The sequence below is a fragment of the Morone saxatilis genome, unplaced genomic scaffold (assembly GCF_004916995.1).
Source record: "Morone saxatilis isolate NCDOM2014 unplaced genomic scaffold, NCSU_SB_2.0 Contig20, whole genome shotgun sequence".
NCBI classification, from domain to species: Eukaryota; Metazoa; Chordata; class Actinopteri; family Moronidae; genus Morone; species Morone saxatilis.
The window spans coordinates 8,047,215-8,060,206 of record NW_023339763.1 but is presented as its reverse complement, the minus strand read 5'-3'; the positions used below and the strand labels follow the sequence as shown (position 1 = coordinate 8,060,206).

The 12,992-nt window shown below is 40.6% G+C and overlaps 1 protein-coding gene across 1 annotated transcript in view; it reads left to right on the top strand.

Moving 5' to 3' along the window:
- pdlim4 (PDZ and LIM domain 4) overlaps positions 1-12,992 on the top strand; it is a 46,032-nt gene that overhangs the window by 7,522 nt on the left and 25,518 nt on the right. Inside the window, exon 2 of the mRNA XM_035666491.1 lies at positions 2,546-2,697. Coding sequence (XP_035522384.1) covers positions 2,546-2,697 — 152 coding nt within the window. The remainder of the gene's footprint in view (positions 1-2,545; positions 2,698-12,992) is intronic.

The following is a 12,992-nucleotide window of genomic DNA, read 5'->3' as shown; positions in this document are numbered from 1 at the left end:
TGTGTGTGTGTGTTTGTTGGGGGTGCATGAACTTCGGTCCACTATGACACAGCCCAGGCAAAAACCCAAGACACACACACACAAACATTTAAAATGTGTGTCAGGCTAAATGACGTGGGTAAACTATAACCTCCAGTTAGTGGCTGTCAACAAATGCACTGATGAAGAATCTTGTTACATTTACTACCCCAGAAAAACCTTTATTCATGCCTTTGCTTCTAAAGACTCACTCTTTAATTTACCTTCTGCCTTCTGCCATGAATAAAGTCGGTTTAGGTAAGTTTACTTTCCCGGAGACTCACACACACATTTACACACATTCCCACAATGCCTCTGACCTCTCAGCTTACCGGAACTGAGTCAGGAACATTGGGGAGGTCAGAGGCTGTAAATTAGGAATTCCACATCTGAACCACACGACTCAGCTATTAGTACTTCATGGAGCGTGAACTTGTGTGCCTTTGCTCTTAAAATGCTCCTCCCAGTTAGTGAGGCTGCTTCTCTTGCACAAGCAGATCCTCTTTCTCTCTCCCCGGGTCCTGTTCATTATGCCAGACTTTCAGATGATAATATCTTCATGTTGGATTAGGTTACCAATATCTGTTAAGTGAAGTAAGCGTTATTTTAACGCATGGTTTCACTGTTCCAAAAACAATACATCTAAATGTGCAGCTGTCAATTTATTAGGCATTACAAGAATGAGCTCAAATAGAGGTATCCACTTAAAAACTTGGATGACAGGATAAAGATTAATCACCGACACTTGACATGCAAGGGGTTCATTAACAGGAAAATCATCCCAAATCTTCTGCTCCCCTTATAGTTATGAATACAGGTAGTCATTTCAGCCTTTTAGCTTCCAAATATGTTACAAAGTGCTGGAATCTGAACACTTGGTTTCAGATTTGTGAAAATATTTGTTCACTTTTTATTTGGTGATATCTTTGGTGTTGCTGTTGGTCAGCAGATGAAACAATTCGCTAATGAAAATAATCTTCAGCTATGATAATTAAATAATCTTTTAAGAAATGTTTAAATCAAAAAGGACAAACATTTGATGGTTTCAGCTTATCAAATGTGATAATTTGACAAATTTCTCTGTTTTATTTATTTGAGAACAAAAAATGAGAGACATCAACCTAGGCTGTACAAAATTATTTTTCACCATTTTATAGGCTACACAATTAATCGAGAGAATAATCATCAATGATCGATAATGAAAATAACTGTTGCAGCCCTAGTAGGTGGTTCGCCTTGTGTTAATAAAAATATGAACTGCACTTTCTGCTGATAGATATGTAAACCTTACTCAAGGCTTTGTGTTTGGAACAGTAAATGAATGAATGAATGCCATGAAAATGTCAGATTATTGCTTAGAAATCCTCCAAAAACATTGTGACTATAGCAATTGCATCCAGCTGCTGAATATCTCCTCACATTTAATGGTTGGAAAAATGCAGTCAAACTAATACTCATACGTGTCATAGCTTGACAGCACATGGAGTGCAACAAAGAAGACCGGAGACATGATGACAATTGTTCACATTTCATTACATTTTTGTTTCATTGCTAGTAAAAAGTATTTTCCTCTGCAGCTTGCTGCCATATGACAGTGACTGTTTTACTCTGGTTTGATGATGGAGGATTTGATTGGTAGTTTCTTCTTATTTATGTCCGCCATAACCAAACGGCCGGTCAGAGGCAGGCCGGCAAATAGCAGGGACATTGTGTGTGTGTAATAATGGAAAATTGTTATCATATGTTACTTAGTGTGTCTGTGAAGGTGAAACATACACCCGCCCTCCCCTTTCCCTTCTCCCCTCCTCACCCCTCTGTCTCCCTGTGGGGCTCAAATATCCACAGACCAGTGTGTTTCTGGAATGAGGGATCACAGAGAGGAACCTGCTCACCGTCCAGCGGCTCAAAGATAATCTTCCAAATTAAAGCGATGTGGATGTACTTCATGTTGTACAAGATCAAAACGGTCCAAGTGACAAATGAGAAAAAGCTACATGGACATATAAGCAGATGTTTGCAAATGAAGCTAACATTACACAGAGACCGCTGTTAAGGCTCAATGGTTCATATGAAAACTCTGGTCAAACTAGCTGCACTTCAAATCATTCACCAAGGGTTTAGTCTGATGCAATTGCTGAGCGACCATAAAATTGCACATTGTTCGTCTTTTACTGAATTTCTAAAGGCCAGGCGTATAAAACTGTTCAGTTCTTTCCAAATATTTCACCTCCTCCAAAACTCTGAGTGGCCTCTCACTTCCCTGTGTCATTGTTACTGGCTTTTGAAAATGTAAACCTAGATTGCTGCCCAAGGCAACATTACATAAATCAAAAGAAAGCTGCTTTTGTTGAATCTGGCCTCCGCGTTGACACTCCCACGCTAATACTGTTTTTTCTCTCTTTCTTTTTGTCTTTCTTCCTCACTGACGGTTTGACACCACTTATAACAGCTCTTTCTTTTCTTTATTTTGGTGTGCTTGAATCGCTGTGTGTGTGTGTGTATGTGTGTGTGTGAATGTTATCTTCAGGTAACACCAGGCAGCAAGGCAGCCCAAGGTGACCTGTGTCCAGGTGACACCATCCTGGCTATCAACGGGGACAGCACAGAGCTCATGACACACATGGAGGCTCAGAACAGGATCAAAACCTGCACTCAGCAGCTCACACTCAACATCACCAGGTATGGAAACATTAGACTGTCTTTACCAGAAAAAGGACAACATTGGTCATTTGATCAAACCCTTGAATGATCTACAGTATGTGTCGATTTTTCTGATAAGCGACCTCTTATGGTCTTGTTAGCACGATCTTGCTGTAGCACCGCAAACCCACTTATGGAGGAGGTCGGTTGGATTGTTAGGCCTGAGATCTTTTCTTAACTTCAACTGAGTAGTTTTAGTCTCCTTAAAATTGAACTCCACTCATTTAAACATCAAAAGCATGTACAGGTCTTGGGAAATACGACTGCATATGTGAAAATCTTTTTTTAGAAAACCTTTTGTGGCTTCAGAGGAAACTGCGTGAAATCTGATGAATTGCCTCAAGTGATGTCACTTGAGGCAACGTCGTTTGGGGCCAAAGACTCAAAGAATGCACGGAAGATGAAATCTCTGGTTCTGCTGCATCAAGTTTGATACTTACAGTCCATCTTGATACTTTTAGAAGGCCAACAACCTTGTTTGTTGTTTAGGACATTTGGACACACACACACACACACACACACTCAGGAAAAAGTTCAAATGCACATGTACTGCACATGTTTACACTCAAAATCTTATACACAGTGCATATTAGACATAGCTACCTTGCAAGATTTTTTAGTTTACTACATCATTAGAGTGTAGTTTACTGTATGTTTACTGTAATTGCTTACAGACTTATGATTTATTAGTTGCTGTTTCTTTGGAATATGTACTTTATATTCAGCCCTTTTTCCACAGAGGATGACTGAATATCAGGCAATGTTAAACATTAGTCACTTTCTAATCAGTCGTCACTGCTTTGACCCTCAGCAGAGACTGCTTATGGTTTTTGCTCTTTGCCTCATTAAATGAATTGAGTTGAGAAACTTGACCGATGTTTTATGACTAAGGTCATTTACTGCCTTTCGTCCAGGAACACATATTGTTTCTATTTCTGGTGGGTCTGTTCAGCTTGGCACAGTCGAGTCATAGGGACAGATGACAGGTTTACACTAGTTTAAATGATCGACTTTCTTCTCCTATAGAGCGCTGTCAAAGTCAATAAGGCTTGTACATACAGTGAGTCAGACAGTGACCTTTACAAATGGACTTCACAGGTCAATATTGCGCATTTTACCACTTCATGAGGTGGAAAATGATCTTCTCCTCTTCAGAATCATTTTTTAGACCTGGTATGTGAGGATGGATGATTTGGCCTTAGGCAGAGGACAGGAGCAACATGTTTCTGTCAACATAGCACAGTGGAAATCATCCATCTAAACAGTTAATAACGGAGAGAGAGAGAGAGAGAAAAAGAGAGAGAGAGAGAGAGAGATGGGGGATAACCAAGGAAAAACTGAAATGTCAGTTGCTTCCCACATTTCTATTAGATGGATACTTTGGGTTGCCAGAGTTCTGGAAAGTGCAGAGCGCATCTGGCAACCTCTGAATCCTGTCCTCTCAGATGAAGAACACTGCGTGGTTTCAGCCTCGGTTACAAGTGACAACTGCCAACTGGTGCTTCAGCTCTCTCCTTTTAGGGCAGCAGACAACACAGCCTCTCTCCTGTAATGGTTTGGAGCATGAAGTTGACTTGCAGATGCAGTGGAAATAAGAATCACTCACAAGTAATCAACAACGATTCACACGTGAAGGAACTAAAAATTCAGACAGAGAAGCACTTTTCTCTCCCTCTCTCTGCACTGTATTTGTGTTTTATAGTATGCACTCTAGCATGCAACAGCCCTCCCTTTCCCCCCAGCCTGTTGTAGAAACCATCCATCCATATATCAAGCTGAGCGGCTGAGCGTTAAGTGGTTTGTCCACAGAGGGATAATAAATGTATTTAAGGATACCTAAAGTAGTATTCAGCGCAAAGACCAGGGGAGCTCCTCTACAGCAGCACAAGCACAAAAAAGGGCACTCCTACATTTAAAAACCACTTGTACCCTAATGTAGTCAAATTATTCAAAGTATTCAAAGTGTAACACATTAGAGAATGTAAGAAGTAATTTAAAGTGATAAAAAGCAGGAGCATCTCTGTGTTTCCCACTTTATTGGAGCTCTATTACATGTATACTACCAACTGACATACTCTAATCACAGATGCATTTTTTATGGCTATGCCCAAGTGGATAATTAAAGATGTCTTGTGCATAATTTTCCATGTTGTTTTAGGTGTAAATATTTTGTGTTTTTGGAAACTCTTTGATCTTGACCATAATTTCAACTGGTGTAATGTAAATGTTGTAATTCTTGTCAGCAGTAATGAGAGAGTAGAGTAGATGAGTAGAGGTTAAAATTGTTTCGGTGATTGACAGTGTTTCTGTTGTTGTCCATCAAAATCAATTCAAATTCAGTGACTTAGTTCTACCGTAAGGGGTAAAGGCAAAAAGCTTTTTATTGTATGGCTGAATGTCTTTTCCGTTATGTCAACACAGATATTCGAAGTCTTTTAACTGTCTTATAATTATCCCTTGTAATTGAATTATAACCACAAGTAATCCACCAGACAGAGCCATGCTGTTCATCCATCCTCCTTAATTTCCCATTTAAACTGACAAGATAGCAACACAGCAGAGGCAGAAAAGGCACATAACTGGTGGTATGTGACCTTTGCGCAGTATATTGGTTGAATAATTACAGCCTGAACTGCCGCGCTGCTGGACAGGAGGAGGGTACGGCATGTCTGACAGATTGGCATGCACCATTGGCTCCAGAGCACAGAGCTGAAATGAACTGCTGGTGAAGGGGAGGGAAGAGCAACTGGGGTTCAAGCAGAGGTTTAGGATTATTTGGTCAAAATGACAAGACAGCAAAGAAAAGTGTTTAAAAAAAGGGAGAAGGATAACAATGGTGGACAGAGAGAAAGGCAATGAGAGAAAAGGGGAAGAGCGGTGAATCAGAAAAACCTAGCAAGAAATCCACATGGGCTCTTCTCTGCCTCGAATGCTGTTTTACAGCCAGCGTTTTCTGCTGGGTGCATTGCTGGAAATTCAATTACACAGATGACACAGTGAAGCTCAGAGTTGAGTTTCACTCCATGAGATAGAGGACATACAGTACCACGAGTTTTGAAATAATCTTTGAATATTCCTGCTGGAGGTGGAGGGACTTTTTTCCCCACATTCTCCCAAGTCAATTATAAATCAAGGCTTGGTACGGGTAACGTCTAACCCAAAGCACTTTTTTCTCAGGAAAAGTGCTGCACAGGAAGACGTGTTAATAAACAGCAACGGTCACTATGATTGAGCAGACAAACAAAATAAAGCCACCCACAAAAGCCGGATAAAAGAGGTCACGGTTTTGGCTGCTACTGATGAACTTATGAAAATGTCTCAGAAATTCTATGAGCCATGAAAAAGCAGCCACATGGTAGTGTGTTCTCTGATTGGTGAATAAGGTCCAAGCCCTATGTTAATAATTATCCAGACAATGGGGATGTCATTTTCATATGTAAAAGATTAGGGAGTCGTTATTGAAGGAGATGTGAAATATGGGATTTGGGGATTATTGGAAACACTCCTCAGTTGTGGGCTACAGGAATAACTGAGGATTATTTAAGGGCAACCATTGATTTTGCAGTCAAAAAAGAAATGGGAGTGACTCAAAGAACCCATGCTGACTCACTAGAAAATAATATTTTAGAGGACAACAGTCCTCAGCCCTCATTAAAAGACTACGCCATAAAATACTCCAAACAGTCACAGAGTCATAGGGGGAGAAACAGGAGACCTGTAATTTTCTGTTGCTGCCGATGGACAAATATATGAGTCTACACGTCTGCTGTGAACCAAAATTACAGTACACTGGATGCATCTGAGCTTGAGGTCTTGTGTAACACAAGAATGTTTCTTTGTAATGTCTTCGCATTTATTACTTTCATAACTCCCATTTTTCATAATTCCTATTATGGAGCATTTTATGAGTGCTCTGCATCGGGGGATTTCTGGTAAGGTGCCCCAAGAAGCTCATGAAAGTTGAATAAGAAATAAAGAGGCTTCATGAAAATTGGGCTGACAGCTGCAGTTGTTTGTGTGTATTTTTTTTCCCCCACAAAGAAGTCACTGAAGGAAAATTCAACCTTAAAGTGCTCATGTATTTTTAGATATTATTAATCAGTGCTTCCCTACATTTATTTTTGCTGTGATTAACTGCTTTGTCTTTTACTATGGATAGTGATTTCTTACATTTTCCAAAATACCTTTCGATAACTCCAGGAAAATCTGTCTGAACTGCTTAGTTTTATGTCATACACTTAATCAAAACACATCTTGTAGCTGCATTACATGGCCAACTGAGGCTAAGGAGAATACAGTACATACTCTTAGACTGTTCTGTATAATTCTATAAGTAATTTTTCTTTGATGTTGGGGCAAAGATTCCAAAACATAACGTAACTAGTTTTTTTTAAGCTATGCTATGATATTGGCATGGCTCTAGGGATGGCAATATTGGTCACTTTGTCCACCAGTTTGGTCCATACTGAAATATGTCAACAACTATTGGATGGATAAAGACCAAATTTTGCAAACCATTAATGGTTCCCAGACTCACTCCCTTGGCTTTTCCTCTAGTGCTACCATGAGGTTGACATTTATGGTTTTGAATGAAATGTCTTGACAACTATTGGATGGATTGCCAAAAAGTTTGGTACACACATTTGTGTCTCCCTCAGGATTAATTGTAGGAACTTTGGTCATCCTCTCGCTTTTCATGTACCGCCGTTATCAAGCCAAACCTTTAATTTGTCCAATACTTTGGTTTATGACCAAATAACTGGGGACATTCCCATCAGCCTCAGCTGTACTTTGTGTTTTGTGCAATGCTAAACTAAGATGTCGAACATAGTAAACATTATATATGCCAAACGTCAACATCATAGCATGCTCATTGTGGCCATGTAATCATGCTGATGTTAGCATTTACTTAAAAGCACCAGCTGTGCTAATGTACAGCCTCACAGAGCCAATAGGATGGCTGTAGACTCTTAGTCTTGTTTTCCTATATTAAACTTGAGTATTTGTGTCTGGTCTGTTATATAAGTAGAAAAAAAAATACAAATGGGTGACACATTAAAGGAAAAACAACATAAAAGTATCCTTGTGAGGTTCTAGGCCACATAAAGTATCCAGAATAGTTTCAGCCTTAAACAGATCTATCATTCGTGTTCAGTTGTGTTGAGATCTGCTGACTATTAAGGTCAAAGCAAATGTTTTACATCATTTTTATTCTTATCAAACCATAATTTACTTAGCTTTTTCCATTAAGCCATCACCCATCTATACACCGACGAAGAAGAAGACTGATGCAGAAATGGAACGAACAATACGTGGGGGATTTGTGGTTTTATGTTTCAGTCAAGTGAGGAGAAAGATGAGAGAATAAAGGAAGCGAATGAATTGGAGAGAAAAGAATGAAAGAGAAAATTTAGCAGGAAAGAAGGCGAGACAAGGACAAGTAAACACAAAAGAGTACTCTTAGGTCACCACTTACCACAGCTTTCCATTTTACATCAGGCCTCCCTACTGATTCAGGCCTGTCAACGCTCCACTGTGAGGTGAAACACCCTTGCTACTTTCTGTTAGTTCCTGGCATTGATGATCAAATGGAGCTGTGTTGTCTCGCTGGGGAGGAAATATGGCTGCCACGCGCACACACACACACACACACACACACACACACACACACACTGTCCAAGTTCACTGTAATGTCAGAGGACCTGGACAGACACCCAGGGCCCATATTGGAGTATGTCATGTCTGCCTGGCTTGGCCTGTATATCCTCAGACCTAAACAGAGTCTTTGGATAAATGAACCAGCTGTGGAGGAGACCTTTTCTCCTCCATTTTCTTCTCCTTGTGTTCTTCTTTTCATCATCTTCCTTTGACCTTCTCATCCCTTACTTCCCTTGTGACTGACTTCCATGTACCATTCTGTCGTCTCCCTCTCCAAACCTAAATCCCACTCATCCAGTATTTCTTCTTTTTATATCTCCTCTTCATCTTTCTCTCTTCCACCCTGCAGTTCTCTTCCTTCTGCCAGAGCATATTGGAGAAATCCATGTGGTTGCAGAGGCCTGAGAGACATATGATGGTGGTTGAGATTTGTGTTTCCAGTGCTGGTCAGGCTGTTCGGAAAGAGTCCTGCTGGGGTGGCAAGTTAAATGTGCTGAGAAATGAGTCATGATGCCTGAGCTGTGTGTGTTACTCTGACTTTGTGTCTTGTTCTTGCACTTGAAAAAAATCTTGTGAAGTAAGGACACCCTGCTGTCCTTCTTGCAATTTTACGTACTGTTGAAAAGGAAATTTAGGGTTAAGTCCAGGCTGGAATGAAGCTTGCACAGCAGATGGTTTAGTGCTTATGGGGTCACATCACACAAATAACACAAAGACATAGATCTAAACATCTAGTTTAACTTTTGTCATCTCTCAGGTTTTTGCTTTCAATACAATGGGAGCGCTTAGGCCAGCTTCCAGGATGGAAATTTATTGAATTAACCATATTTTACATAGTTTATATAAATATCACATAAATAACAACAACATAAGGCAATGATTCACTGACCTGAACTATGAAGAGTTTTCATTGGAACGACACTCTCTACAGAAGAAATAGAGCATCATAAATTACATCCATTCACATCCATTTTATTGGGGCCACAGAAGACGAAAAATGTAGATATCCTCATAAACCTCGGTACATAGAAATCTGGCTAACCAGTAGCCATAACTTTAAAAAAAAAGTTTTTTTATGATTTTGGTGAGCCGAACCTTTAAAACCTCGGAATGAATGATGTCAGTGGAAGGTCCAACAAGGCCAGTAAAATAACTTCCTATACTTCTAGTTTACATTAACATAAGTTAATCTAAAAAATAATTGTAACAAAATCATTGATAAATTAAAGTAGTCCAAAAGTTGACTTACATGTTTTTTTCAGAGCTTTCAACCATCTCTCACAGTCTTCATCAGTGACTGAAAGAGTCCTTTACTCTTGATTTAAGTAAAGTTGGTCACGTGATAACTAAGTGACAACTTCTGTGGCTGGCAAATGAAGCCAACAAGGAAGTAACAAAAACTGCAGCTCCTCAAACAACCACTTGAATTTTGATATAACTCATGGATTACAGTTATGTTAAGGTTTAAAGTTGTACATAATTAGGGACATGGCCGCTTTGAGTGACAGGTGGGTGCCGTCACAGGTGGCTGTTTTCAGTAATAAGGCGTCATTGAGCCCGCCTAAGCTCCACCCAAGCTTCATTTCTTTGCCCATTAACCAGTAGGTTAGAATTTGGATCTCAGTTGGGATTGATTTAAGGTGTAGGGAAGGCTTAAGGTTAGACATGCAGTAGTGAGGGGGTAACGCAAGGATCCGGTGGTTTAGGTGATGTGTAATGCATGTAGTATGATTGCATATCTGAGTCTTGCAAAGGGAGGAATACAAATCTGATCACAATCTTGAGAGCAAAATCAAAACAAAACACAGGCCAGAGAATTCAGGAGGAATCAGAGAAAACAGGCAGAGAAAAGACAGAGTCAGTCTGCTCCACTAGAAGATTTCGCCCCTGCTGTCTCAATTTGACTCAAGGACCTGTGACTCACAGCTGAGGAATTATGCACGAGGCTGCATGGGACCAAAGGAACACAGGACTCCAGCTGGGACAAATACAAAAAGAAACCTCCAAAGGACCCGACTCACACTCACACACACGCCCTTCCACTATCAAAACCCACTGCCTTCTCCTCCTTCATCCCTTCATCACATCATTCCTCTCATGCTCTCCCAAGGTCTCTTTTTTGTGGTTGTTTTAAACACAACATGAATGGCATTTGAGAGGCTGCGTTGCAGAAGGGGAGGGCTCAAACCTCCCTAACTTTTTTTCCTTCTTGCTCTGTTCTTGTCATCACCCAGCTGCGGATTTTTCCAAGTGACCCCCTCAGGTCTGCTAATGAGACCCCCATAACTCTTCTTTAAAAAGTGATCCCTTTACTCCCCAAGGAGAACGCATTTAAGCTCTTCTCACATTACAAAATAACATATTAACTGCTCCAGTGGTGTCTGATGTCCGACAGGGGCTGAAAGATGTTCTTTTTGAGTCGGGTTTGACAGAGTGAGGCAACGAGGCAAGACTCTTAAGTGAACCCTGAAATGTTCCGTGATCAGCCGCATCTTAATTTGAGGGCACTTGGTTTTCAGCCGTCTGTCTCACGCTCCTCCTTGAACATGGTGATCCTGTGCAGCCAAAGTAAACTCATCCACCGCTCCAAAAACCAGATCTCCCCAATCAGGAAATTAAACCTGGCAGGGGGAGGTCAGGCAAGGGAAAATATGACCATAGGAAAGAATAGGAAAGTCATAGAGATGACCTGAGACTTTCTTCATTCTCTTCTCTTCCTGTATGTGTTGTTTTTTTCTTCTTTTTTTTTACCTTTATCTGTGTTTGTCTGTTACCCATTCACATTCATTCTTCCATGGCTAGGTTTTTTCTTCCCTTGTTTTTTCCTTTTATAGTTCTTACAATACTTTTATGATCTTTGCTGTCAATGTTATGTGATTTTTATAATTCTGTTGCTTTTTAAATTTCCTTAGGAATGTCTATGTACTTTTCTTTTTCCTTCACTTGTCTCTATTCAGTCTTGTTTGACAATAAGAGCAGAAGGTGACCTGGTGGGTGAAAGTCAAAGACAACACACAATCAGGAATGAGCCTGGGACTATCACCCTTGTCCCATTTATCATCTGTATTAAGACAGAGTGCACAGATTTGTCCTCTCAGAGCTCTCCTTGGCATAGCAGCTAGACAGATGAGGTAGTAGTAAGGACGAGAAAGCCACTCAGTCTGCAACTGGATTCTAATCAAAAACATCTAGTTTCCTATAGCCTCACAGATCATGGCGATCTGGTTAATATATCATCAAATTTCCAGGCTAGGAAGGATTTTACTACTCAGGCCTTGGATCACACAGAAAAACAGACAGAGAAAAATAGAAAGGTAAACCAGAGAGAGAAAGAAGAAGAGGTAGAGAGAAGAAAAGGGTTACAGAGATGATCAACAAGTTGATGAATGTGCAGCAGCAGTTTGTCTGATGTGGACAGCAGCATCTTGATCCCTCCCAGATGGTCCTGATCCCTCACACACTGACTCAATAGTGGAGGACGCGCTAAAGTGGCAAACACACAATAACAATACAGTTCATTGTCCCCGATCAAACGTGTGCAGCAGATGGTGTTTCTGTTGTGGTTATTAATGTTACGTTACATTTGAGATGCAAAACAGTTTCCCCTCTGGAGGAAATCAACAAAAAAAGAAAAATATGTCCATTGGTCAATGTTTGAAGTGTTACATTACATCCAGTTGTAAGCATGAAGCCTAATAACCGAAACAACAGCCAAAAGTCCAAACGGTCATGTTTCAAGTGGAATTTTTTTTTAGATTTAAAGTATGTAGTTGACATCCCTCTCCAGACTGACCTACAGTATAATGAGTGCAACAGTCTAACACTGTAAATCCCAAGCTTGTCTGTTTCTCACAGTTTCCACTCACGCCTTAGCGTTCACATCTTATTATGGATGGACGGTAAATTCCATGTTTCTGTCTTGCACTTCCAAAATGTCAATTCAAATAGGCCACTTCAGACTGAACTTTCAGTTGTTTCAAAGGCTGTTTGTGCGGTAACCATCGAAACCAAACAATCTGAAAACATGAAGGCTTTCTGTCCCAGGATTGTGGAGGATTAAGCAGAGGGGGGGCAGGTCATCCCACGCAGTAGCTTGTCCACCAGACACTCGCCGCCTCATAAGAGCGCCCTTGATAGCAACACCTCCATGGTTCATATCTGAAGCATTGCCTCAGCTCAGCCAACGCCGTGCCAGCTGCAGCTCGATGACCTCATCTCTTTAGACGTCAACTCTCCCGACTGTGGGGTTGACAAATCCATGCACACGCACATACTTGCGGTTAATGGTTTTTATGTTTCTGTGGATGCAAGTGTGAAAGGATAGAGGGTAGGTGGGTGAAAGGAAGCGCACACACAAAGACACACTCTGTATGATGTCCTTGTGTTACCCTTTTGGAAGTTGGATGCTTTTCCACTTTACATCCAGCACCATGACAACAAAAACCTGTCAATCCGAAAAACCAAAGAATTCCCCACGGATATTAAAATGACATGCAAACTATCAATACTTCAACATATCACTTCGAAAGTAAAAGAAAAATGCAAGTGAACCGTTAGTGACGCCGTTGGGGATTAATCCAATGTTTTGCACACCCTTAGTTTCACCAAAGCATGTA